This window comes from Panthera uncia, chromosome A2 (genome assembly GCF_023721935.1).
Source record: "Panthera uncia isolate 11264 chromosome A2, Puncia_PCG_1.0, whole genome shotgun sequence".
Taxonomy (NCBI): Eukaryota; Metazoa; Chordata; class Mammalia; order Carnivora; family Felidae; genus Panthera; species Panthera uncia.
The window spans coordinates 94,364,820-94,392,481 of NC_064816.1; the positions used below are offsets into that span (position 1 = coordinate 94,364,820).

At 40.1% G+C, this 27,662-nt stretch overlaps 1 protein-coding gene across 1 annotated transcript; it reads right to left on the bottom strand.

Annotated features, from left to right (window-relative positions):
• PON3 (paraoxonase 3) lies at window positions 1-27,662 on the bottom strand. Its single transcript, XM_049641488.1, has 9 exons — window positions 27,551-27,662; window positions 25,958-26,028; window positions 18,603-18,658; window positions 13,188-13,353; window positions 9,553-9,679; window positions 5,396-5,596; window positions 4,300-4,381; window positions 3,919-4,047; window positions 1-868 (listed from the first exon to the last, which is right to left on the bottom strand). The coding sequence occupies exons 1-9, from the start codon at window positions 27,622-27,624 to the stop codon at window positions 710-712; spliced, it is 1,065 nt and encodes a 354-aa protein (XP_049497445.1). The 5' UTR covers window positions 27,625-27,662; the 3' UTR covers window positions 1-709.

The window sequence follows — 27,662 nt, forward strand, 5'->3', positions numbered from 1 at the left end:
ACCATTACTAACAGAGTTATTTAAAATGGAGCCGGGAGGACACTGAGGAGGTGGGGCTTATGCACATCTTCTCTATCAAATTCTCAGAATTTGTGATAAACAAACTAAAAGCCAAGGCATCTACCATGTGGGCATAAACGGGCGCATAAAATGGGCACAAACGGGGCGCATGAATGGCTCAGTTAATCGTCCATTCTTGATTTTGGCTCAGGTCATGGATCTCACCATTGTGGGTCCTGGGACTGAGCTCCTCCATGGCTCCAGGGTGTGGAGCCTGCTTAAGATTCTCTCTCTCCCTCTCTGTCTGCTCCTCCCCCACTCACACGTGTGTGTGTGTGTGTGTGTGTGTGCGCGCGTGCGTGTGTGTGTGTGCACGTGCTTTCTTTCAAAAAATAAAATGAAATCAAATAAAAAAATAAAATGGACCTAAATGCACTGTCTAGCCCTAGCAACCAATCACACATGGATTGGTGTCACTGTAGCCATACCAACACTGAGCACCTTTTCTTCAAACAACTTCAGTAAGCCCCCCTTTCCTCTTTAAAAACTCCAACCTCCTTTGTCTCTCTAGAGCAAGCTTTCAATTCCAGTCAAATCTGTGTCTCCCACATTGCAATCCCTAAGACCCCAAATAAACACATTTATTTTATTTTGCAGCTTGCAGTTTTGTCTTTCGTTGGTTGACAAGACTTTTTGGGATGTCTAGAGTCTAGAACAAACAGTACAAAGCTTTGTGAAATACGGTGCCTATGAGAAGGTTCCCATGGTACACAGAAGCCACAGAGCTTCCCTGAAGCACAGAGCCATTATTGGCATACGTGGTGCTTATTTTGGGCTTCTCAGACAAAACATCCTGGATGCGAAGCACCTGTCAAGAAAAGAATATTTGTCAGTATGCTATATGAGAAAACAGCTGCCAGTGACATGTTCCTTCTCAAATACTCCAGGACTAATATATTTCCCAGAAATCAATAGACTAAAATTTGTGTGCAATTATTTTTTTCTTATTCTGATGAAAGTGTTAATGTTCTAATTATATCTACACAGTCAAGTGGACTGGTTGGTTATCCGACATTAGCCAAAATCCCAAACAAGGTGGTTTAGTTAATTTTGATAGTTCTTTAAAGGAACAAGTTGAGATCCAGTGAGTGCTATTATGTAATTCCTTAAAAATTTTTTTTCTAAATGTTTATTTATTTTTTGAGAGACAGACAGAGAGAGAGAGAGAGAGAGAGAGAGAGTAAGCCAGGGAGGGGCAGAGAGAGGGAGAGAGAGAATCCCAAGCAGACTCTGCACTGTCCATGCAGAGCCCGACACAGGGCTCAAACTCACGAAGTGTGTGATCATGACTTGAGCCGAAGCCAAGAGTAGTCGCATACTTAACCGACTGAACCACCCAGGCACCCCACTCTTATCTAATTCTTGAGTGAATAGTGTTCCTCTATGGGAAGGGTCTGGCCCTTGACTAAGCCTACTGTACGGGGTGGGAAACACAGGACAAAATGATGGACACCCAGGTAGCAAGCCAACCCAACCTCATAACCAGTAGGATAGTAGTTGTCACAGCGGGGGCTCCCCTCACATCTATAAAGTGGCCGGGAAGCAGAAAAAATGCATACTTTGGAATTCAATCTGACATATCCCTGCCTACTACTGTTATTGATCCTCAAGATTAACACACTTTAGTTTGCTAATCAGTAAACATGTAAGTGCCCAGTTTTCTAAATAGCTTGGATGAAGAAGTTCACTCAAACAGGACACGATAGGAATTAAAGGCAACCAATTAGAAATTCATGAGTCATGAATATATATTGACACTTCTTAGAATAGAGTTTAGTTGAGTTTTGCTTTTTCATCTTAGGGCAGATCCTATAACTTCACTCAGGTTTGTTGCATGAAAATACTCAAACTTGGAACTCATGTAGAAAACATTAGTCTCAACTACAAGTAAAGGGTGTCATTGTGAAGAAAGAAGTCTTATCAGGGTTGGTGAGTTCACGGTTCGTGAGTTCGAGCCCTGTGTCAGGCTCTGTGCTGACAGCTCAGAGCCTGGAGCCTGATTAGGATTCTGTGTCTCCCTCTCTCTTGGTCCCTCCCCCACTCATGCTCTATCTCTGTCTCTCAAAAATAAACATAAAAATTTTTTTAAATAAACAAACGATAAACTTGAAAATAGAGACATGAGAGAGATCTCAAACAATTTAAAATCATGTTATGGATCATATTTTTATTGTCTTAAAGCAGACATTGTTGGGTGTGTGTAGAAAAGTAATATGTATCACTTTGGAGGAATTAAGTATATATTACCAGGGCCAATTAGCAGGCTAGGGTTTGAGTCTCTATTTCCCAACTCCCCAAACCTAGATTCAAACATTATGTTTTTCCCCAAACCTTACCTTCTCAATGAGGCCTACCCTGATTTCTGTATTTAATAATAGGACTGCCCACCCCCCTGTTTACAGAAATCCTGATTCCCTTTACTCTGTTATACATTTTTCTCCATAGAACTTACCACCTTCAAACTTACTGTGTAATTTACTTATTTCTTATGCTCATTGTTAATTGGCTATCCCCCCGCCAAAGAGTAGAAATCTTTGCATATTTTGTTTTCTGATACATCCCAAACATTAGAACAAAGTCTGACCCATTATAAGTGCTCAATAAATTTTTGTGAATAAATCTCTCAGAGTATGTGTGCCAAGAATTTATCCCTATATTGGATTTACTAGAGATGTGCTATTCTTAAACGCAGTTCTATAGAAAATGCTGCTATTGTTTTTCATGCCATATAAAATTCAATGGTCTATGCTAGTGTTTTAGAAAAGATTTTTTTTAATGTTTTTTATTCATTTTTGAGACAGAGAGAGACAGAGCATGAACAGGGGAGGGGCAGAGAGAGAGGGAGACACAGAATCCACAGCAGGCTCCAGGCTCTGAGCTGTCAGCACAGAGCCTGACGCGGGGCTCGAACTCACAGACTGTGAGATCATGACCTGAGCTGAAGCCGGACACTCAACCGACTGAGTCACCCAGGCGCCCCAGAAAAGATTTTAAATAACAGAAATAACATCTTTAAAATGAGACATTCTTCAACACTATCATATATGTTAGAACCTGCTGGCAAAAACTAATTTTGTTTTGAGGCCACAGTCATTTAAATCCTTCCATTTGAGTTTCATAGTAGGTAGTGTGAAAGAAGATGGTTCCATATAGGACTCTCCCTTTTCCTAATTTCAGGCTCTACTCAGTTCCTATATCCTTTTTTTTTTAATATTTATTTAAATCCAAGTTAGTAAACATAGAGTGTGATAATGGTTTCGGGAGTAGAACCCGGTGATTCATCACTTACATATAACACCCAGTGCTCATCCCAACAAGTGCCTTCCTTAATGGCCATCACTCATCCCAACACCCAACCCCATCCCCCCACCCAACACCCTTCCAGCAACCCTCAAGTTTGCTGTCTGTATTTTAGAGTCTCTTACAGTTTGCCTCCCTCTCTGTTTTTATCTTATTTTTCCTTCCCTTCTCCTATGTTCATCTGTTTTGTTGCTTAAATTCCACATATGAGTGAAATCATATTATATATGTCAGAGCCTATATCCTGATTGGACATATGATATGCAATCTAGGTCTATGTGAATAATCAAGCTCGTTCTTACCTATTCTTCCTGATAGCAACTACAGCCCTTGTAAGGATGGGAAATGTTGTCTAGCACTGATGTTAAATTGGCACCAGGAGACCTGAAAGGGTTAATGGGCCATATCTCCCCATCCTGCCCAAATCTCTGCTTTTCCCATATGTAGAACTTGTTCAGTTCTGGAACATCACATGTGACCCACTAAATTCCCCTAAGTCACCTCAACAAATTGTTCTTGAAGCTTTGCCTGTGAGCTCAGAGAAGAATAGGAACTTACTTCTGACCCTGGAGGATCCTCAGAGTTATAGATCAGCAGCTTCATGGCATTAGGATGGCATCCTGCCAAAATATCTCCGGTGTCAGGATCCACAGTTAAGTTATCCACTAAAGTGCCCAACTGTATTACCTTCCAACAAAGAGGAAGTATAAAGACATTGTTTCAATTTTCTTATTTACCTCTCCTCCCTCCCACCAGCTCCTTCTGAAACAGATCTTGTTAAGGGCCCTTGCTACTAAATTTTAGAAGGGCAAGCACAAACGCACTGATGGTTCTTCCAAAATAGTCATGTGTCCTCCTTTCAAGGAGCACATTCCTAGGTCAGGCATGGGAGCTAATATAAGAGGTCATGTTGTGTGGGCAAGCCAAAGGTACTTTTACCTTCACTTGAGTTAAATCCCAGTTACGATGCTTATTCAGTACATGAACGTTCTGAGCCAATACATCAGCTACATAGATATACCTTTGAAGTAAATAACATTCACATGTAAGCAAGTAATAATGAGAGATAACATTAATTTTACTTTGGGGAAGAGGCATAAAAATTCACAACAATCCCAAGTGCCACTGCAATGTCTTCCCAAACCATAGTACAAGAAGATAACAGAGTATTACTTTTAATATTCTTCAAGAGTTTAAAAGCTTTGAATATGAGATGATGACTATAAAGTAATGAACTTGGTGTTTCTAGATGACCTACAGGCTCAGTCTCGTTACTTATGAGTCACAATTTATTCCTTAAGTTGGATGGAGGTAAGTAGACCTGTAAGAGGCCAAAAGAGTCTATGTTTCCAAAAACTAGTGCTTGAAAAGAAGTATCAGATGACCATGAAATTCAATCACAATCTTTTTAAAAAGAGAGAGAACACTTAGAATTGTTTTCTATAGGGATTGTCTCTATTATCTCAAGTTTACATATTAATATTCATGAGAACTTTTCTTTAAAAAAAAAAACCCTTCCATTTTAAAACACTTTAAGAGTTTCTCAGAAAATTTCATAAATTTGTATTTTCTTATAAATTAAAATAAAATAAAATTGTATTTTCCTATAAAAAAGTCTGCTGTAGTATGTCGGTAAATCTGAAATTTATGCACTCGAAATGACCAATCTGAGTCAAGTGAGCTCTGAAAAGAACTTTTGGATAACTCAACTTAGTGTGGTGATTAAACACCATTACTCTCATAAAGGGCAGAGATATTGTGCATTTATTCTCTTTTTAAGTGTGTTAAGTAACTGTGTTTCTAGAGTCACATGAAAATTTGGAATAAGAACCTTATATCAATTCACTGGGGGAAGTCTGGCATGCAAGAGGGTGTATGGTATGCTTATGATCACACATAAGAGTGTGAACCCTGGCCACACCTGATCCATCCACATTTATATTGACTGCTTAAGCCTAAGGAAATAACCACCACTTAAAGGAAGGAGTCCACTAAAATGTCAAGAGCAAAGTGTTGAAAAATTATAAAAGCTTACTTTTTGTCTAGTGAGACTGTGATCCCATTGGCAGAACTAAATCCTTTGGCTACCACTTTGACCTCTCTTGGACTGTAGAAAAGAACATCAGTCCAGCGAAGATCCATGATCATCTCTAATAGTACCAAGAAGAAGTTGGTAAAATAGTGATCTCTGGTGGCATAGAACTGTTCTGGCCCAAGAACCACAATGTCATTCACGCTAAAGTGAAAAAAAAAAAAGAGAAAGGGCAAAACCAATGGAGTGTTTAAAGATTTTGATTGTGGTCAAAATTGCTAAATCTCCAAGACAATTATGTTCATCAGTTTGAAAAAGTATACATGAAGTAGTCTGGATTAAAAAATTCCAGGGGCACCTGGGTGTCTCAGTCAGTTGAGCTTCTGACTTCAGCCCAGGTCATGATCTCATGGTTTGTGGGTTCAAGTCCCACACCGGGCTTTGCGCTGATCATGTGGAGCCTGCTTTGGATTCTGTCTCCCTCTCTCTCTGCCCCTTCCCCGCTCGTGCTCTCTCTCAAAAATATATAAACATTAAAAAAATTCCACACAAAGTAAATGATTTTAATTGTACCTGATGGGTTTTCTTGTAGTCGTTTATTATTTTTTCAATCTTTCCTTCCACAGAAGCCAGCAAAAACAAATAAATATACAAATAAACCTCAATTCCAAATTGTTGACTTGTAAATGTTAATAATGGTTATTTGTGCTGGTCATAGTGCAGTTCACCAATAGTTCTGGTTCTCTTTCTTCTAGAATTAGGCTTCTCCATGCCCTGGATGTCTGGCTCAGCCATGCGACTTGCTTTTGGCCAGTGAAATGAAATGATGTGTGTGGCCTCCAGACGTAAGACTTTAAGAGCCAGTGCATGATCTGCCATGCTTCCCTTACTCTTTGACAGTAACCAGCAACTTTTCTGATAATTGAAAGTATGGCCCTGCATGAGGACAATATAAAATTGAGTCCTTAAATCACTTACATGGGATATGTAGCCTGAATAAGAAAACAAGACAAAATTTGTGGTTTTGAGCCACTAAAAATGTTAAAGTTTTTCCTTTTCTCTTATTGTAACATAACCCAGTCCATCCTGCTCTTTATATTGGGGTTGTGAGCACTATTCTTTCTTGTTTATGTCCTTCCCTATCATTAAAACTTCTAAAAATGCAATAAGTCACACTCTTACAAGAGTAAAGAGCAATAAAGCCATTTACATCTTGGAAAAGTAAAAAAGAGACAGTGAGTTGAAAAAAATGTAAAAAAAAAAAGTGTAAATATTTTTATATTAAATTTATAAAACTGTTTTAGATGACTCAGGAAATACTTTAAGGGCCTCCTGGGTGGCTCAGTCCATTGAGCATGCGACTCTTAATTTTGGCTCAGGTCATGATCTCATGTTTTGTTAGACTGATCCCGCATTGAGCTCTACACTGACGGCATGGAGCCTGCTTGGGATTCTCTCTCTTTCCCTCTCTCTCTCTGCCCCTCCCCCACTCATGTTCTCTCTCTTTCTCTCTCTCTCTCTGTCTCAAAAGAAAAAACAACCCTTAAAAAAATACTATGAGGTGTTAATGTACAATGACTTTACCAAAGTCATCAGGCTATTCATCTTTTGGTCCTCAGCTTAAGCATTCTTTCCTCCAGAAAGTATTGGGTGGCACCAGAGATTAAATTAGACCTTCTGACAATTTGTTTCCATAGTACCCTTTCTACCCCTTGAAATGTTTGGTAAATATTGTGTATCAGGGCACCTCTCAAAAATCCTCTTTAGGTCCTCAAAGCTTCACCTGTCCGGTTCTACCTGGCACTATTTCCACCATTTCTGCATGGTCCTGACGCATTTCCCACAGTGCAGTCTTATACTGCCTTAGCTGGTGTCTGTTATGGGCCTCAGGCTCCTACTTCCGGGCCTCTCTGTGTTGATGTCAAAGCACAGGATATCGCCAGACTTGACTTGCACATGCCACAACCAGGGATGTGCAAGAGTGAACTCCTTTTTTACTAGCAGGAGAAGAAACTGCTGAGTAAACTCTTCTCCCTTTCTTATCTTTGCCAGCTTGTCCTGAAATGAGGCTTATGTTGTTTACTGGAGGACAATGCCATGATTTCTAGCAGTGAGTTGCCTTAGCAGTGTGGCTGGCTTGATAACACACTTGCTATAGCCTCTCCCTTGTGTGCATTTCCTGGGGCTGCTGTGACACAGTGCCACAGAGTAGGTGGTGTTAGACAGTAGAACTGTCTCGAAGTTCTGGCAGCAAGATGTCTGAAATCAAGGTGTTGACAGGGCCATGCTCCTTCTGAGGATTCTATGGGAAGATCCATCCCTGCCTCTTCTAGCTTCTAGTAGGCCCCCCGGCACTCCGTAGCTTGTAGATGCTTCACTTCAATCTCATTCTCCACCCCACATGCATTCTCCCTGTCTGTCTTCTTATAAGGACACCAGTCATGTTGGATTAAGGACACACCCTACTTTAATATAACCTCATATTAACTGATTTCATCTGCAACAATCTTACTTCCAAATAAAGTCATGTTCTGAAATGTCAGGGGGTTAAAATTTCAGCATATCTTGTCAAGTTCCTCACAATTCAACCCATAACATTCGCATCTCCCTACATAAGGCTGGTATCTCACTTCTGTGTCCTGGAACAGTAATTTATTTCCTTCCTTCCTTCCTTCCTTCCTTCTTCCCTTCCTTCCTCCCTTCCTTTCTTTTTTGATTCTTTTTTAATATTTACCTTTGAGAGAGATGGAGAGACAGAGCATGAACAGGGGAGGAGCAGAGAAAGAGGGAGACACAGAATCTGAAGCAGGCTCCAGGCTCTGACCCATCAGCACAGAGACCGACGTGGAGCTCCAACCCACAAACCATGAGATCGTGACCAGAGTTGGACGCTTAACTGACTGAGCCACCGAGGCGCCCCTGGAACGCTAACTTTCTAATAAAGTAGTTGTGTATTAGGTTTTCCTTCAGGCTGTACCTTCACTGAAAAGAACTCGTTCAGTGAGGTCATATGTTATTGCATTTGATTCTCAAAATCACCAGTTAGGTAAGTCAGGCCAGTGAGAGAACTCCCACTTCACTGAGGAAACTGAAGCATAGCTGAGAGATTTGTCCACTGTTTCTCAGGCAGCCTGTGGCAGTCCTTGTCCCCATTGGGCCTCATAACCCCATACAATGTCTTCTGGCAAGAGTGCAGTGACCCCAACTTCTCTTACTTCTTCTGCCCTCTGCTTTTGTCACCCCCAAATTCTACAGGGAGACATTGGTATGTAATTTTAAGAAAGAGAGCAAAGCACAGAAGGTGACCTTCCTTTTCTTTCCCTATCCTTCTATCTCAAGACAAGATTAACCTGTCTTGGAACTAGTCTTTCAGTGTTGAGTCCATTTTATAAAAGACAAATTCTTCATTGTTTGTTACAGCCTTGGAATAGGCAAACTACCCACTAAAAAACTTAACTTATTTTTTTCTCAACATGGTAAAAAGGATTTTCACCACTGTGACTGAGAGTCTGGCTTTGAATTTAGATGGATCTAGGTTTACACCTGGTTCTGCAACTTACAAATTATGCAACTTGAGCAAGTTACTTAACTTGAAACCTCATAAGTCCCAGTTTACTCATACCTATTACTAAAGGCTGTTGTAAGAATAAAATGAAGTATTTGGTACAGTGCCCAGCACATAGTCAATGCTTAATAAATGTGTATTTTTATATGTGCCCACAGGCTTTTTTCAAATTCTGCTCTAAAGCTTTTATTGAACAAAGGAACGGCCCATCTGGAAGCTGGTTATAACACCCAGTGGGTGTGGCTCTCACAATACAACCTACGGGGACAACTAGAAAAAGGTGTAGGTGTTTAAAGAAAGCCCAATAGTAGGTATTGCATTGTTGTGGTATGGAGGATGGAATTAGAGCTGCGAATCTAATTGAGCACCTTTATAGGATTAAAATGCTTTCACAAAGTTGGAAAATATAAAGATATCCAACACTGAATACGGCAATTTCTAGTGAGGTGCCGGGCAGTGTCACCATAGGAACCTCTTGAAAGCCTTAGGAAAAAATGCTACAAAACAAAAGTTTAAGCCTGCTGAACCAAAGAAAACAAATCACACAGTAGAGGTGCAAAAATAAATAGAAGTGCAAAATACTTTAATTCCATACCTTGTGAGAAGTTCATGTTTTATAGTTTTCAGGTGTACAAGAGAACGTTGTTGTTCCTCAAATTTAAATTTCTCCACCGTGGACTTCATGTGGGGGTGATTCACAACATAAAGATACACGGTATGGTCTAAAGTGGAAAAAAGGAACAATCTCCAAGAAGTTTACTTCTGTTGCAACTATTAATTAGACTTGGTATAGAATTTGGTCATGTTCAAGCACTTTTCTTACACACCTTGCATTTGATCCCCACAGTACACCTGACAGGTCAAATGCCAGAATCTCCATTTTACTGAGAAAACTGAGGCTCAGGAGGTGAATAACTCATGCACAATTTCACCACCACCAAGTGGCAGAGCCAAGGGAAAACTTTTCTCAGTGGTCTCCTCAGCCGTACCTCCATACCTTCTGCAACAGGAAGACACAGAACTACAATGGTACATAAACGGATGTGGTTTCCCAGGGTGGCCCTTCAACAAGAGAAGTGAGTCTCTTTTCTGTGAGAAATGCCTACATTGCAACACACACTCAAGAAATGTCGGGGCTGAGTAAATATCTTAAAACAAGCAACATGTCCCAGCTAGAGTATAAACTGACACAAGTCAACTACCTAAGTTTGCAGTAACGATATTTAGTGAGCCCAATGGATATGGAATGTGAAAATGAATTCAAGAAAAAACTGGCACATCAATTCTAGACATCACCGACCCTGAGAATGTTCACCTGTTTTCATAGTGAAAAATGAACTGCTGTGAACAAGACTGAGGGTGGGAATCTGTTTTCTCAAAACACCGTTTTCTGACTTGACAGAAGTTCTAGGTAAGATGAGCACTGGAGTTTGAAACAGCCTGGTCCCATCCTCCCATTTCAGACCTTGATCTGTGTTCATCTCCCCTATTCCTTTCTTGATGGGGTTTCCAACCATGCAGTAGAGTGAGCCCAAGCCCTGAGACGCAGAGCTTATACGCATGGTCCCTGAAACACACAGGTACCTTTACCCAAATTAAGGAAAGGTGCTCCCTCACAGATGGATCATTCTTTTAGTCTGACCCAGCTCTTTCTGGGGCCTGAGGCTTTGCAAGCAGACCCCCAGTTGGATTTTAGCTCCCACATGGCCCTTCAGCCACACACTCTTGCCAGACACAGCAGGAACATTGTATGCACTGCTCTGGTTTTACACCTTCTTTAGGCCTCTATTGGACCCCTCCTTCCATATAAGAGATGCTTGGTCAGAATAGTTTTGATTTTTTTGTCTTCTCATTCCATTCCAATTTATGTATAATGTTTTGCCCTTATTAACTAAACGTACAATTAAAGGAGGTAACAAATAACATTGCAATCATAATATATTCGGCTCCAGAAAGTCTGATTAAATGCTTGAGGGTGGATCTGTAAACTGGTTCCATCTCAAAAAACAAAAACCAAACCAAACCAAAAAACCAACCCATACTTCTCACGCCTAAAACAAATAAACAAAACAACAACAACTACAACAACAACAAAAGATCCAACACTATCCTATGCAATAAAATAGCTCCAAGTTAATCTGGTCACTCATTATACTTTCTCCAATGATGGTGTCTAGATAGAGGTCGAGCAAAAAAAAATGGTCACCTAAATAATTTCAATAGAGGCTGGAGCCCTAATTTCACCCAAGTAAAAGACACAGGATTAGAAATAAGACCACCGTTTTTGTTCTCTACTTGCCCTATGCGCCCACAAACATTTACACATTAAATTAGTCTGGAATTATAACTATGAACAAGTAATAATAACATGAGCAACTGTTATTTTAAAGCATATGCAATGTATTAATAACTTTCATTTTTTATAACAGCTTTTTTGAGATATAATTCACTTTATCACTAAACTTGCACTTTTTTTAATTAAAAAAATTTTTAATGTTTTTATTTTATTTTTTGAGAGGGGGTTGGGGCAGAGAGAGAGGGAGACACAGAATCTGAAGTAGGCTCCAGGCTCTGAGCTATCAGCACAGAGCCCGACACGGAGCTCGGACTCACTGACGATGAGATCATGACCTGAGCTGAAGTTGGACACTTAACCAACTGAGTCACCCAGGGATCTCTAAGCTCACACTTTTAAAACGTACAAGTTAGTGGTTTTCAGTATATTCATGGAGTTGTGCAATTTTAACCACTATCTATCTCCAGACCATTTTCATCACCCCAAAAAGAAAGTCCATACCCATTAGCTGTCATTGCCCATTCCCACCCTGCCCCTAGCCCCTGCCAACCACTAATCTACTTTTTGTCTCTATGAATTTGTCAATTTTGCAGGCTTGCTATAAATGGAATCATACAATATGTGGTCTTTAGCGACTGAATTCTTTCACTTAGGATAATGTTTGCAAGCATTGCATGCATCAGGACTTCATTTCTTTTTATTGCCAAATAATGTCCTATTGTATATGCATTCATCATCACTTGATGAGAATTTGGGTTATTTTCACCTTTTGGGTATTAGGAATAATGCTGCTATGAAAATTTGTGTGTAAGTTTTTGTGTGGACCTATATTTTCAATTCTCTTGGGTATATACCAACCAGTGGAGTTTGGGGATCCTATGATAACTCTATGTTTAACATTTTAGGGAACTGCCAAACTGCTTTCAGAAATAGCTGTACCATTTTCTAATACTACCAACGAAGTGTGAGGTGAAGGTTCCAATTTCTCCACATCTTTGCCAACATTTGTCATTGATTGCTTTTTTTATAATCATTAGAACCATCCTAGTGGGAATGAAGTGGTATCTAATTATGGTTTTGATTTCCATTTCCTTCTTGACTAAGGACACTAAACACATAAATTTTCATGTGTTTATTGATCATTTGAATATCTATTTGGAGATGTCTACTAAGATCCTTGGTCCATTTTTTAATTGGGGTGTCTTTGTTGTCGAATTGTAGGAATGATTTCTATATTCTGGATACATGTCTATTATCAGATATATGATTTGCAAATATTTTCTTTCATTCTTTGGGCTGTTTCTTTGCTTCCTTCATGGTGTCTTTTGAAGCAGAAAGCTCTTAAAAATTTTTTTTTATTATTATGCTTATTTATTTTGAGAGAGAGAGACAGAGTGTGAGCGGGGGAGGGGCAAAGAGAGAGGGAGACAAAATCCAAAGCAGGCTCCAGGCTCTGAGACAACAGTGGAGAGCCCAATGTGGGGCTCGAACCCACAAGTGTGAGATCATGACCTGAGCCAACGTCGGATGCTCAATAAACTGAGCCACTCGGGTGCCGCTGAAGCAGAAAGCTTTTAATTTTGATTCTATCTGGTGTATCTCTTGTTTTCTTTCATGTTATGTTTTCTAATGTCACACAATTATTTTCAAAGAGCCTTTAGTTTATACATTAGATTTTTTAGAACAATCTCTAAACTGGTTTTGAAGGTCAAATGAAAAGAGAAGGAGATAAGAGGAAGAAGGAATGACCACCTTCTAGTCACCCTTCTTTAATGCAGTGTTAAAAATGTTTGATACACATTTATTATCTTGCAAGTATATATCTTCATGGTAAAATAGAATTTTCCCTCCTTTCACCTCTATGTTGAGTCATTGAGGTTGAGTAGCTTGTATTTCCCTCATTTCCCCCTTATTTTTAAGCATTCAGGCTTTACCTTTGTCGATGAAAGTACTGATTCCGTGTGGATTAAATGATGCTTTGTCAAAACCATCACTGATGTTTAGTGCCTGGACCCTTGGGTTTTGCTCATTCAGATCCATCAAGAAAATCTGTCCTGGCTCATCTGGTGCAAAGTTTGGCATGCCTGGATATTTTAATCCCTGTAAAAAAAATATAAAATAAGTAAGCATATATATATACATTTCACAATATTTTCATGTAGAAGTGAAAATCTCAAAGCCTAACAAAAATATTCAAAGCTGTAAATTTCTTCTAGGTTTCTGGGATTTTTCACTCCAATCAGCTGTTTCCATTATCTGATCTGAGAGACTACCAATGTCATCTAGGCCATTGGGAATGGGAATAGGAAATGGGAAGAATCCATATTCAATTATTAATATAGAGACAAAGGGTTAAACCAAAAAGTATAATGCAATGGGGCGCCAGGGTGGCTCAGTCAGTTGAGCGTCTGGCTTTGGCTCAGGTCACGATCTTGTGGCTTGTGAGTTCAAGCCCGTTGGACTCTGCACTGATAGCTCAGAGCCTGGAGCCTGTTTTGGATTCTGTGTCTCCCTTCCTCTCTGCCCCTCCCCTGCTCACACTGTGTCTCTTTCTCAAAAATAAATAAACATTAAAAAAACAAAAAGTATAACGTAAGACACTAGCCTGGGTTACTTTGTGTTAGTCCTTGGCCTGCCTATGCCTCTGGTTCCTCATTTATTAAATAAGAAAGCTAAAGTGTATGATTGCTAAGATCCTCTCCAGTCCTGATAACCTGCAACTAACCTTCTTCAAAGCAGAGGGAAGGGGTGTATGCTTTCATTATATTGCCCCCATCCATTATTTTATCTAGTGCCAAATATTGAAATCAGCCAAGAATTAATATAAGGGAACCAGTCTCTTTTTTTTTTTTCATTTTTTTCTCTTTTTTTTTTCAATATATGAAATTTATTGTCAAATTGGTTTCCATACAACACCCAGTGCTCATCCCAAAAGGTGCCCTCCTCAATACCCATCACCCACCCTCCCCTCCCTCCCACCCCCATCAACCCTCAGTTTGTTCTCAGTTTTTAAGAGTCTCTTATGCTTTGGCTCTCTCCCACTCTAACCTCTTTTTTTTTTTCTTTCCCTCCCCCATGGGTTTCTGTTAAGTTTCTCAGAATCCACATAAGAGTGAAAACATATGGTATCTGTCTTTCTCTGTATGGATAAAGAAATTGTGGTTTATATACACAATGGGGAACCAGTCTCTTAAGTTGACTATTTCTGACCTATTTTGTTCCTATAGATATATCTGAAAATTTGGATATAAATCCTTTTCTTCAAATATTGCAAAAACTTTATTCCAGTAACTTGAACAGTGGTTCTTTCTACTGGAAGAACCAATTATGTGTGGTTATCAACCAATACTGGGTATCCTGAACATAATGGGCCTTTGCTGCACCCCGGGTCATTGTGTCAAAACTTGGGGTTGGTTTGTGCCACAATTATAAAACTCAGCTCACTTCCTCCTTGTATCACTTCCCCATCACTCTGATATATATTAATATCAACATCATATCTTTCCTTGTACCCTCATTTCCATTTATAGTCGATTTAAATTATTTCCTTCTTACTCTGTCTCCCTGGCTCCTCCCTTCCTTATAAATATGTATATACATACACATGTGTACTTTTAATAATACTATTCTTGACCCTTCCGCTGCCCTTCATTCCTACCCCCACCCCGGGGGAGTCAATCTTCAGCTGCAAACAACCCACATACATCTTCGAGTTTTTTTTTTTTAGAACAGTACTTCTACATCTAAATCTTACCAGAAGCCTGGCTTTCCCGCAGACAACAATGGCACTGCTGAAGCGCATCAGAGGGGGTACTATTCCCTTTCATTTGTCTTAGGTCACCTCAGCTGGAGGAGGGCTCCTCATGGCCCTCGCCACAAACTTCTCCTTCCAGACCCTGAATCTGTCATCATCAATCAACACCCAGTCTTCTAAGGAAGCCACACCCTTTGCTTACTGCTTCTTTATCAAATTCCTCCCACCCTCCCCCTTGCCCTGGTCCAGCTTTTATATAGGGCTAGTCTGAATTCTATTCTATTCTGAATTTATTTCATTACCTTTTGTTTCTCTGAAAAAAAAAAAAAACAAAAACACAAAACAAAACATGCCATTCAACATGAATTTTCTCTGACTCCCTCCTTTCTGTCTCCGTAATTCTTCAATTTTATCAATTTTTCTTCCTTTATCCCACTATTCTTAAGGAATGGGTATCCCTCTATCTGTTCTTAAGTTTATTAATTTTGCCACCTGTTTGTCACCAGTGTCTCCTTCATTTGCCTGAAAAATTGTTCATATCTCCTTTCTTGAAACAAATCTTCTAGATTTACTCTTCCTTCAAACACATATTTATCTTGCTTTCCCCTCATGGTCAAATCTCTTAGAAACATCACTTGATCTTGTTGCCTGCCTTGAGTTGCTCCAACTCTCACCAGTTGGTAGAAATGCCTCTATAAAGGTCATACCAGTGCCCTCCAAAATATCTTCTTTGATAACTCCTCCACTTTTCCTTATTTGTATCTCTATGGCATTTGACACTATGATGTACCCCTTTATTCCTTGTCAAAAAGTCAAGAGTAGGATTTCCAGACTGAAGTTCTGCTTCTCTTTCTGCCCTTTCCCCCTTCTATCCTCATCCATCCTTCTTTCCTTCTTGCTCTATACTTTCTCCTTATACATCTTATTCATAAGGTTTCAGATCTTTCTTCTCTACCAATTATTTTCACATCTGCACGTTTACCTAGAACCTCTCTCTGGAGCTCTAGCTTGCATTTCCAACTGCTTCCTAAGAGTAGTTCAAAATCAAATTGTCAGAACCAAAGTCAACATTCTCCACTCAAATCCTTCTTCTCATCCATATCTATTATTCTCAGTGAAGAGCATCACTGTTTTCCCCAATATAAGGTCATGAAATTCCATCTTCAAGCCTACCCTTTCCCCATAGTCAAACTGCCACCAAGCCCAGAGGCTTAGGTGGTGGTAACAATGGACCAAAAAAAAAAGTCAAAGACATCTACTTCTTCCCTTTTCACCTGAGGAAAATTAAGCCCAGAGAAGTGAATTCACTGAGTCACTCACATCATTAATTGCACACACTCTTTCTGACACACCATAAAGAAAGGTTTGACAGCAGGCAACATTGCTCAGGGAGGAAGCTCAAGGAAGAACATCAAGCATCTGGGTAGCTTAGGGACACACAAGGGCACTGCCAGTTCAAAGACTGAATGTTCTAGAAATGGAAATGATTTAATAAGTAAATAAGGGTGGGCCATTGTAAAAAAACAAAACAAAACTTGATCTAGATTAAGTGTCATGATGATTGAAACACCTCCAATAAGTGGCTTCGTATGCACCCTGTTTTCTGTTTGAGGCAGTTGGGTAGGAATTTGTAGCAAGTGAATGCAAGCCATTCTTGCAATGTCATTCACCACTGAAAATAGTGAAAATCACCTGGAGGGGCAGACATTTTATTTTTTCCAACAGGCAACATGTGTATGTGAGTTGAGTTGGCATTGAAATTCTATACTGCCTTCATTCTCCAGCACAAGCATTCAGTAAATATTCAAGTACCCCATGCATGTCAGGTAGCATATTAGGTGCTGAGCATGGCAACAGATGCACAAAGTCCTGGCCACGAGGAGCTTGAAATCTGGAGCGGCAGCACCAATGACCACATCAGATATAGTGTGGTATGTAAGAGACTAAGCACAAAGAATGTGAGGGAGCATAGAAGAGGCACGTTGCCCAGAAAGAGTGTTAGGGAAGACTTTCCTGCAGAATTAAAGTGCCACCATAGTGAGGCCTGACAGAGAGCTAGGAGCTGGCTCATAATGTGTGAGGAAAGCAGGTAAAGAGAAGCATTCCAATGCCAAGTCCCAAGGTAAGAAAGCAAAGAGCTTGCTTGGCACCTCTCTGTAGACTAAAAATATCTATTGCACAGAATTTCTCTCTAAATCAGCAGCTTCCAAATATGCTCTATGATGGCAAGAATGGGCAACAGGAAAAACCAAGAATAGGGACTTGAAGTTCAGAAAGATTGAAAATGAGTAAAAAATATCATCCTTAGCCTATGAGTCATTCATTAGTTTACAAAAAAAGAGCTCTGTTACTTAAAGCTCCATGTTAACATTTCTCAAGGAATTATTTGTGATGAAAATCTCTAGATTCTCCACTGAAATAGTTCAGTACTTTTAGTTACAGTGAAAATAGAAGGTACACAGTTGGAACTACAAATATTATTTCCTAAAAGCAAAGAAGAAATCTTCCAGTTGTAGAATAATCATTCTTTAAAGTCTATTTGGCATAACATTAACAATCTAAATTGACAATAGAAAATTTAAGTCAACAAAGAGAAAGCTTTTCTAGACAAGCTTTGTTTTATCTTTGGCTTTGGAGAAAAACTAAAGAAATAAAATCACTCCCACCCACCCACCCACCCCAACAATATCACCACGAACAGCAATTTAGAATCCAAATGAGACCCTGACTTTATAAGGCATACTTAAGAAGTTAGAAATTAAGGCCTTTAAGTCTTACTATGTGTGTCCATTTTTAGCCAAAAAGATACAGATTTTAAAATTCATATTATATGGTAGTATTGTACTGGTCAAAATGGAATATTAGGACATGTAATTCCAGCAATCAGCATTCACATCGAAAATATCGTCCGTTTATTTTTTCAAAATCTTAGGTCTCATTCCAAATTGCAACTGTTCAGTAAATACATGGCAATTTTCAACATCTTCATAGCATATACCTTTTAGTTTGTTGCATTTAATTTATTTATCGTTCTTCACATAGCTTCCTGATCATCCCAAACCTGTGAAGGTAGTACTGGAAATAAAATACAGGATCTTCTCTACTTATCTTTGAAAGAGTTGGAAGGAACGACAGGGACCTCAAGATGCAAAACGCTCAGGCTTTTGAATTGACACATGTTAACACATACTTCGCAAACATTTACTGAGCTCCAAACACAGGTACGTGTAGCAAGAGGATCACTAGTTAGTGAGAAGATGACTACCAGAAGCTGAGGTCCAGCAAAATACAGCGAGGATGGACAAATCTGGAGACCAATCTAGGACTGGAATGGAAATCAATATACATTTATTGAGCCCCTATTGAATATGTAACTGCCCATAAGGAACTGCCCACATGGGGCAGGCAAGCCAGGGCCCTCCTGTGGTATACTGATTAGCCTACTGGAATCCTGTTTTGGCTTTTTTAGTTGACCGATTTAGCCACAGTTGGGATGAGTGTGTAGGGGTCCATCTGGCAGCTCTAGTCGGCAACATTAATGTACTGTCTGTATAGCTATTGACATGAGCACGTGAGGGGCATGGAAAATACTTACACTGGAGATAAAAGCCAGCCCATTAGGAAGTATATCAATATCTTCAGAGCCATTTTCTGCAAAAGAAGTGGAGGATCACAAAGATGCATGAATGAAGGCTTAGAAACAAAATCTCACAGGCAAAACTTTAAACTTCTGTTGGAAACTATGTTTAACTTTTTCAACTATTTACTTGGGAAACTACATTAACTTCCAGGAATCCCATAGGCATGCTACTCTACAGTAAAACCTGAGTCAGATTCCCTAAATACTAAATTCTTTTTTTAGAACTCAATTTTCAGGAGGAAAAAGCAAATAACTATAAAACAAATTCATATCCTAGATTTGTTCTTTGAATAACAACTTCTAGGATATGCCCTGAGAGATTCAGTTTTGTTCCCCATAGAAGACTGATCTCACAAACAGAGTGATAACATTGCAAAGTCCTCATTGCGAAGGTCTCTTAAAGGCCTCTCAGCCAAATATTTCTCTCTTCCAACTTGTTGAGGCCTAAAAATATATCATCATCCAATCACATTGGGAAATTATTGAGTAATTGTTATCTGGAATAAAGCAATAGGTCTTAGGAAAGACTAACAAATATAGAAAAATTTGAAAAAATGTAGTCAACTCTCTTTCTCATTGAGAGCTGGTCCCAAGCATTTTTCTATGGAAAAAAGCATATAACAAGTGAGTTATGACCATGAATAGAATGAAAAGAGGGCTCACATGGCTCCTAATAGAGAGATAGACCCACATAGGAGGTGCTCCCAAGCAAGCAGGACTGAGAGTAAAGGCAATGGTTATCTATTGTGGCAAACGGTATTTTATAAATATGGTGGGACCAATATGCATCATAGCCACATGCCCTTCTTAAAATGTGATGTTCGTATTTTTCCATCAGGAGGTAAGGTTTGAATTCTCTCCCCTTGACAAATAAATGAGAGGGAAGTGATGCCACATGACATACAAGGTAAAGTCATAACCACAAATGCTCCTGGTTCTCGTTCTCTTTCTCCTCTCTTCTCTCTTCTCTTCCTATCCCTTCCCTTCTCTTTCCTCCTCTCTCTGTCTCATCTCTGTCTCTGTCTCTGTCAACACGCACCTTGGGGACCCTGAACTTAAATGTAAGAAGTTTGGAGGAAGAGAGACCACACAGACACGACACAAGGTAGAGAAGATACTAGAGAAGTGTCAGATAACTTCATTTCCCAGCCTCTGAGTCACTCTAGCTGACGCAAGTAGAAGAGCAAAGAACTGTATCCACTGAGCCCTGCTAAAATTGCAAATTCATGAGCAAAATAATTGTCATTTAAGTCAGTCACTCAGTTTTAAGGTGGTTTGTTACACAGCTACAGTAATTGGAACATGTGGAGAAATGGTTACATGGGATAATGGGTTGCTAGTGTGTCAAAAGGCAATTGAGCAAAAGGGGAGGGGGGAAAAGAAAAGTGGGACAAAGCCAAATAAAATGCAAATTTGAATCAGCAGAATAATGAGCAATGGGCACTGAAAACTAGAGAACAGAGGAAGATTTAATTATATATTCATTTACTGAAACTAATCCCCAACTAGTAACCTGAAAATTAAATTAATCAGAGCTTTCCATTTTCCAAACAGTCCCGTTAATCAAGATTTATGTATCAATGGTATCTTGATGGCCTGGAAGATTTAGTGCTGTTTCCACATGGAATAATACAGACACTGGGAGAATCCAGCAAATTGAATAAAGCAATTTAAAAAATCATATTGCATACAGGTTGGTTAATTTTTGAACCAACTTTTTTTTTTTCTCTGAAAACCCCTTTTCGGTTTCCTTTTGCCTTATTCTCCTTCTCAACTCTGCTATGAATGTGGATATTCTCCAGGCTGTACCTGCCCTTGGCTGTTTCTCATGGCAGAGTAGTCGTTCTACCTGTGCAGTCGACTCCAGTTCCATGGCTTCAGCTTCTACCCAGGCGTCCTTGACTCTCTAATCTCTGTATCAAGCCCAAACCTTTCCAACAATTTCCAGACCTCTACATTCACCTGTATATTGGACTTTCCTACCTGGCTTTTTCACATCTCATATTTAATGTGTCCCACACTGATCTGGACATTTCCCCTTTGAATAGGCTACATTTTCTATATTTTGATTTCGGTGGATGGCACTTCCATCCCCCAAGTACACAAATTAGGAAACTTGGAGCTATCTTTGATGCTTTCTTTTCCTTACTCCCCAAATCCAACTGATCACCATCATTTGAGCTCTAGAAATCCCCCCTGAATTTCCCTAATAGCCTTCTAACAGGTCGGTTTGCTTCCCTACTACCATTCTCTGCACTGCTGACAGTCATCACCTTAAATTGCAAAGTTGATCTTGTTACTGTCCTGCTTAAAACCCTGCAAAGGTCTCCTAGGGTTGGCAACATAAATCTTAAACCTCTTGGCCTGGATTCCAAATTCTCCACATGTTGGCTCCAGTCGCAGTTCTTATGGCTCCCACTCCCACTCCCACTGGCTATACCAGCTGTGCTGCGGTTCTTCTGTTAGTAGTTCCTGAAATGTGTCAGACTCATTCACCTGCATGCCTGAGCACATGCTGCTGCCCCTTCTTGGCAACCCACATCTTTCTCACACCACTTCACTTCCCCTGGGCTGAGTATCACGGGCTCTAAAGAAGAGCATGGGGGCCACCTCTTCAGCCTTTCCAACCTCTCTCAGTTCCAGCACCCATTTTATGTGCTAATATGGTCACCGGTGACTACCTACACCATGATATTTTTTTCACTTCTGGGCTGCAGCCTTCTGCTGACTTGTTGATTTCCTACTAGACAATAAGCTTCCTGGGAATAAGGACCAGTTTTCATTCACTACTCTAGCTTTGTACCCAACATAATACCTGCCTTTTCACTATAAAAACTCTCAATGAAAACTGGTTGACTGACAAAATAAGATAAACCATGTTAGTTTCTTGAACTTTGTCTTGTCTTTGGGTTAAACTGTTGACAGGTGAGTGTTAATCTCTAAGTACAAGACATCCTGAATTGTGTGTTCTTTGGTTTGGTTCTTTTATCTTCCAAATGCCATTTCACATATCTCCTATGACAGCACTAATCTCCCTCAATAATTCAGCTACAATAGGAGTGGGTATTTTCTGGAGGTGTTGTATTTGTATTTATTTACTTAATCTGGAGCACAGGGATGCTGGTGCTCTCCACTCAGATGTGAAGAAGAATTACCAGCTGATTGCACAGTATTCCCACCCCTCCTTGTCTACTTCCCCCACCTACACTCCACCTGCCTGACAACATAGTGTATCTCAGCAACAGTGACACCTGGGGGAGTAAGAGGCCCCAGGACACCCTCCCCCGAGTCTTCCCTAGAGTCTTCCCTACATACTCGTTAGCCTATGCACAGCTACCATTAACTCCACTGATAAGTCTAAAATCAGTCTTATGAAGAGGTTTCTACTGCTTTTTAACCTGTCCATCCTCTACTTGGCATGACTTTGTTTCTTTGGCCTTTGATCATTTTCTACAGGCACCCTGAGAAAGTGTCACACACAAAACACTGTGACCAAATAATATTATTACTGTTTCACATCTAGGAAAGAAGATCTGACAGGCAACTATAAAAACAAAAGGAACCTACAATGGAGTAGAGACATATGTTGGAGATATGGGAAGCTGCTGGAGAGGAAAAGGGGCTGAGAGGAAGATAGAAAGACACCAAATTCAATGACTATCTACTTGATAATCCTGCCAAAGGTGGAGCCCCAGTAAAGCTATTTGAATTTCAAATGCAGCTTTGATTAGATGCCAAGGGTAGCCAAATCACTTCCTGGTTAAAACAATCCTTGACCTTCGAAGACTTGGAAAAAAGATAAACCTAATACAAAAGGAGCTATGGGATATGATTTCTACAAGTTAGAAATATTTCTCTTTTCAGCTTTTCTTCATAGAAAGAATACTGGGAAGGGGGGAAAAAAAGGAATGTTTCTTCCACCAGTAAAATTAACCACAAAAGCCTAGATCTTGAAGAAAATGTAAGTCAGAATTTTCCTCCAGCTCTGTTACTGCCCACCAAGCCCTGTCTAAAATCCTTTAGTGGTTTTCCATTGCTTCATAAAGCTTTTCACTCGTCAAATAGTTGGGTCCTGTGAGGGTCGTCTCACTAGCTATTTTTTATTAAATATCCAGCCTGCATTGTTTTGGTCAGCTTTATTTATTAATATTTCACCTTTCTGCATCTCAGATTTTGTTTTCTGCTGCCATCCTACTTTCTGACACTTCTGTAACCAAATGTGTTGTCAGTAGATAAGAGAGGCAGTGGCATACAACAAAGACTACAAGGCATAGAAGAAAACCACCCTGGCTCATAATCTAGGCCCGTCACCCGCTGGTTCCAGACCACTGGGCAAGTAACTTCATGCTTCTGTGTGTCAATTTCCTAATCTGCAAGGACAGAAGGAGCACCCACCTTACAGGTCGGTTGTGAGGATGAGGTAAGTGTTTGTAAAAGACTCAGCAGAATGTTTCTAGACACCAGGCCTTTAATAAGGCAGCAGTATTATTTTTAGATATGTATCAACACTGTCCTATTGACAAACTTGTGTAGTTCTCCAAAGTATAAAATGGAAATATGCCAATAGACATAAGAAGTCCCTTTTGTTTTCTTCTGCTCCCAGCCAGTTTCCAACCATTTAAGCCATTCTTTTCAAAATATTTGGATAATCAGAACATTGATCTATGTCTTACAATATTAACCCTAGTTTTAGCTTCTCAAATCTGTTCGAATTATATATCTGAAAGTCAGACTAGACTTCAGAAATCATCTACTTTAATTACCCTTCTACATTATTTGGCAGGCTCATATCTTTTGAGAGATAGATGTGAAATAAATATGAATATTACTCCACAAAACAGTAAACAAATGAGTGAATGTTACATTTCCTATTTTTTAAAAAATCCAATTAAATCTGACGCTGAGTCCACATTCCACTAAACTGAAGGGAAATTCAGTCTCAGTCATTACTGGGTCTTCTGCCAGGGTTGTGCAAATAGTGTAGGTGGCCAGTTTTTAAAAAGCGGAATGTTTGGGGAAGTCCATCTGGCCTTTAATCTACACTAGTCATCGCCAAATTACTCACTGCCAAGCCTGTGCATTTCATGTCATTTACGTAGTTCTGCCACTGCCAGGTCCTGGAAGGGCACATGATCTTTGCTCAGGCTGGGACACCCAGTGCAAAGAATCCAGCCTCCCTTGAGGATACTGTGTCCCTATTCCTTTGGGCTTCTGGCACCACTCCCAAAATGCCATCAGGCAGTGGGGAAAGGATCCCTGTTATTTAAAAAAATCCACATATTCTTATCCTTTGTCCATCAGAACCTTCTGAAGGAACTCAGATTTTTGAGAACAAAAGTCAGGAAGGAATTTGTTTTCAGTTCCTTCTGTTTTCTAGGGGGCAACACAAACCCCTACCTCTCCCTCCCCCTCCTTTCCCTCCCTCTCTCTCTCTCTCTCTCCATATATATATATATATATATATATGAAAGAAGGATTCTGACAGGCAACTATGAAAACAAAAGGAACCTACAATGGAGTAGAGACATATGTTGGAGATATGGGAAGCTGCTGGAGGGGAAAAGGGACAGAGAGGAAGATCGAAAGACACCAAATTCAATGGCAATCTCCCCCTCTCTCTCCCTCTCTCTCTCTCTCATATATATATGATATATGTTATATGATATATATATATGAGAGAGAGAGAGAGAGGAAGAGAGTCAAAATATATCATATATAAAGAAATATATGTATCAAGAAAAATAAAATACAGACTCATATCAAAATAAACTATGCTGTCATCCTGTCACATACTGATAAATAAGTCACAGTCCTTGACCCTAGGGAGTTTACAGTGTGCTAGTGAGAGAAAGAGAGAACACTGCTAGCCATAAAATAAGCCTGTGGTAGGTGTCATAAGTGAATGAGAGTTTCAGAGTACTGGGGAGTTCAGAGGTAGGAGAGGAATTTGCAGCGGGTCTCAGCAAGCAAAGATGAAGAAATCAGTGGAGAAGATTTCATGAGCAACCGTGAGAAAGTGAAAAAGTGTATTCCCTGAACAGTGAACAGAATCTACCTGGCATTGTTTTTCTAGTAGCAGTGTCAGGGAGAATGGGAAACTTGGAGCCCAAATAAGCAGACAAGTACTAATGAGCAGAACGTCGTAGTAAAGAACAGTAATGAGTAGTAACCAGCAGTTGAGTAGGTAAGATCAGCCCCGTGTGGGGCCACAGAGGAGGTGGAGCCCAAGACGTCTCACATGGAACAATGAGGGACAAGGAGAAAACAAAGGCTGCTATATATGGAACTGAGTCCCTTTGAGGAGGGGGTTACCATACACAGAAGTCTAAAGAAGGGCTAGTTGTGGCCGAGGGTAGGAGGGAGGAAATGACAAAAATAGAAAGTAGTTTCAGACTGGAAAAGAAGGCCTGCAGTCTGAGAAGTCAGGGAGCCCCCTATGGGGTTTTCATTAAGTGTTTTAAAGATGCCTGAGTAGGCTGTGAGGTTCCGGAGGGTGAGGGCTAGGTCATATTTCTCTTGGTGCTTGCAGATGATTTTTTTTCCTTCAAGTTTTTATTTAAATTCTAGTTTGTTAACATACAGTGCAATGTTGGTTTCAGAAGTAGATTTCAGTGACTCATCAGTTACGTACAACACCCAGTGCTCATCACAAGTGCCCTCTTGAATACCCATCACCCTCTAGCCTATGCCCCACCCACCTCCCTCCATCAAACCTCACTTGCTTCTCTATAGTTAAGCGTCTCTCAAGGTTTATTTCCCTCTCTCTTTCCCCCCTCACATATGTTCATCGCTTTTGCTTCTTAAATTCCAAACATGAGTGAAATCATATGCTATTTGTGTTTCTCTGACTTATTTCCTTAGCATAATACACTCTAGCTCCATCCACATCGCTGCAATGGCAAGAGTTCATTCTTTTTGATGACTGAGTAATATTCCATGGTACTTGCAGATAAATTTTGAAACCAGGAATATCACCAAGGAGAGAGAAGAAGAAAGAAAAGAAGTAAGGTAGGTACCAGAAAAAGAGAGAGGGGAGTGAAATGTCCCAGAAGGGACAGGAGGAACATTTAATAAGGGACAGGACAGCCTTGAAATGGTGGAGAGATGTCAGAAAGGAAAGCAGGACTGAGAAAAAGCCACAGATTTTGACATTTAGGAGGGCCCTTGGAGACCTGATATGAGGTGGCTCGGGTAAAGTGGATGGGGCAGAGGCCCCGGGAGGAGAATCTAAAGAGTAGCAGGGAATTAAATTAGTTGGCAGCCTCAGTCAGGTGGCTAGTGACCAAGAAATTGTACTGTCACATACATACCAAGTCCCTCAATAAGGTGGCAGTTTGGGAGGTCTACTGGCTCCACTGCTCGAGATGCATTTGTTCTTTGTCTATAGAAGATAAAAACACTGGAGGTCAATGTACACCATCCAAAATCAACGTTGAAACATGGTCTCTGATCCCCTTCTTGTTCATTAACTTTGTTTCTCATCATTTATGGATGATGCAACAAGTAAGTAGGCACCTCCTTTTATTTACATTTATTTACATAATGTGGACATTATGTGGGTAATGTGCCTACATCAGCTAACCTCACCCACTTATTGTTGAAAGACTAAAATGCCATTACACATGGACTACACACTGTGCTGCCCCATAAATGATACTATATGGGTAACTGAACAGTATTATTACTTTAAATGTACAGAATAGTATTATTTAATTGGCTAAAGTATTGCCTATTATAAATCTGCACTTTGGCTCCCCTTAATCTCCTATAGTCTTGTCTTTTGACTCCCCACAAAAATGCTTTCCCAAAACTCAAGTGTCTCCTAATAGCAAAACCCTGTAGCTTTTGCTTTCACTTCATTATTTAAAAAAGAAATATGCCGACCTATTTTGCAAGTATATAAAGTCATCAAACTAACCATAATGTAAACAATTGGCCCAATTATTTTTCACTGTAGTGTTCCTGTTTTCACAGTAAACCATTCTTCTAAATACCAGGGATAATTTGAAATTTTTATTAGATTGTACTCAAGGAGATTCCACACTTAAGCTTATCTTACTGTCACTTGTTTTAAAATGCACCTTAGATCTACCTTATAATTGTTATTTTTTATGATTCTCTCACTCGGGTGCACTGGGAACAAATGTAACAATAAACACTCTCAAGCTGAACTAGAAAGTATTAACAAAAGGCATCAGGCTTCTCAACAGATTCTGATGTGAATCTCTGAGATCAGCCTCTGCTTAAAGAAATAAATAAAAACAACCCAAAGACAAGTGAAGACAAGCAGAGGCCTAAGACACACTCAGAAATGCTTATCATACCTAATATTTCTTTCTAGCCCAGTATATTGACTTTTCTTGAGATATTTCTGGCTATCACTACTACATCTTCCACTTCAAAAGGTCCTAATACTTGCAAAATGCCAGTTACCACCTGCGGGTTGCAGCTCATTTCCCTGCTGTCTGGCTAGTTTTTCATCTAGGATGAGTTCTGTATCCCAGTACTCATCAATGTTTAGCTGGTCTTGGGCAATGCCTGGGCCATAAACATCCAGCTGGTAGCCCAGTCCCCTCCAGGTCCAGCACTTCCAACTGAGTTCGTTTTTCTCAGGAGCAGAACGCTAAGGGCAACCTGGAAGAGGGGGTGGGGGGTGGGGGACATGACTTTCAGAAAATAAATGGGGGGTGTTTCTGTGCTATCATTTTAGGAAAGGCAAACAGCTCACTCTCCACATCAGTGCTTCTCAAGGGATAGTTCGCTGGGTGAAACTGAGGAGTGAAGTTCCAAATATGCTCATTCCTACTTGCTAGGAAGGCAGCACAAGACAGCAGGGGACAGCCCTTGAAACTTGGAAGAGGAGAGGAAGAACCAAGGACACCCCCATCAAGATGCCAACTCACCTAAACGCCACTAATCTCTCCCCTATTAGGGCCAGGACGGCCCCAAGCAGGGTCAGCACCACCAGCTTCCCCATGATCTCCGGGGCCCCGTGGTGACAAGCCGGCTCAGTGC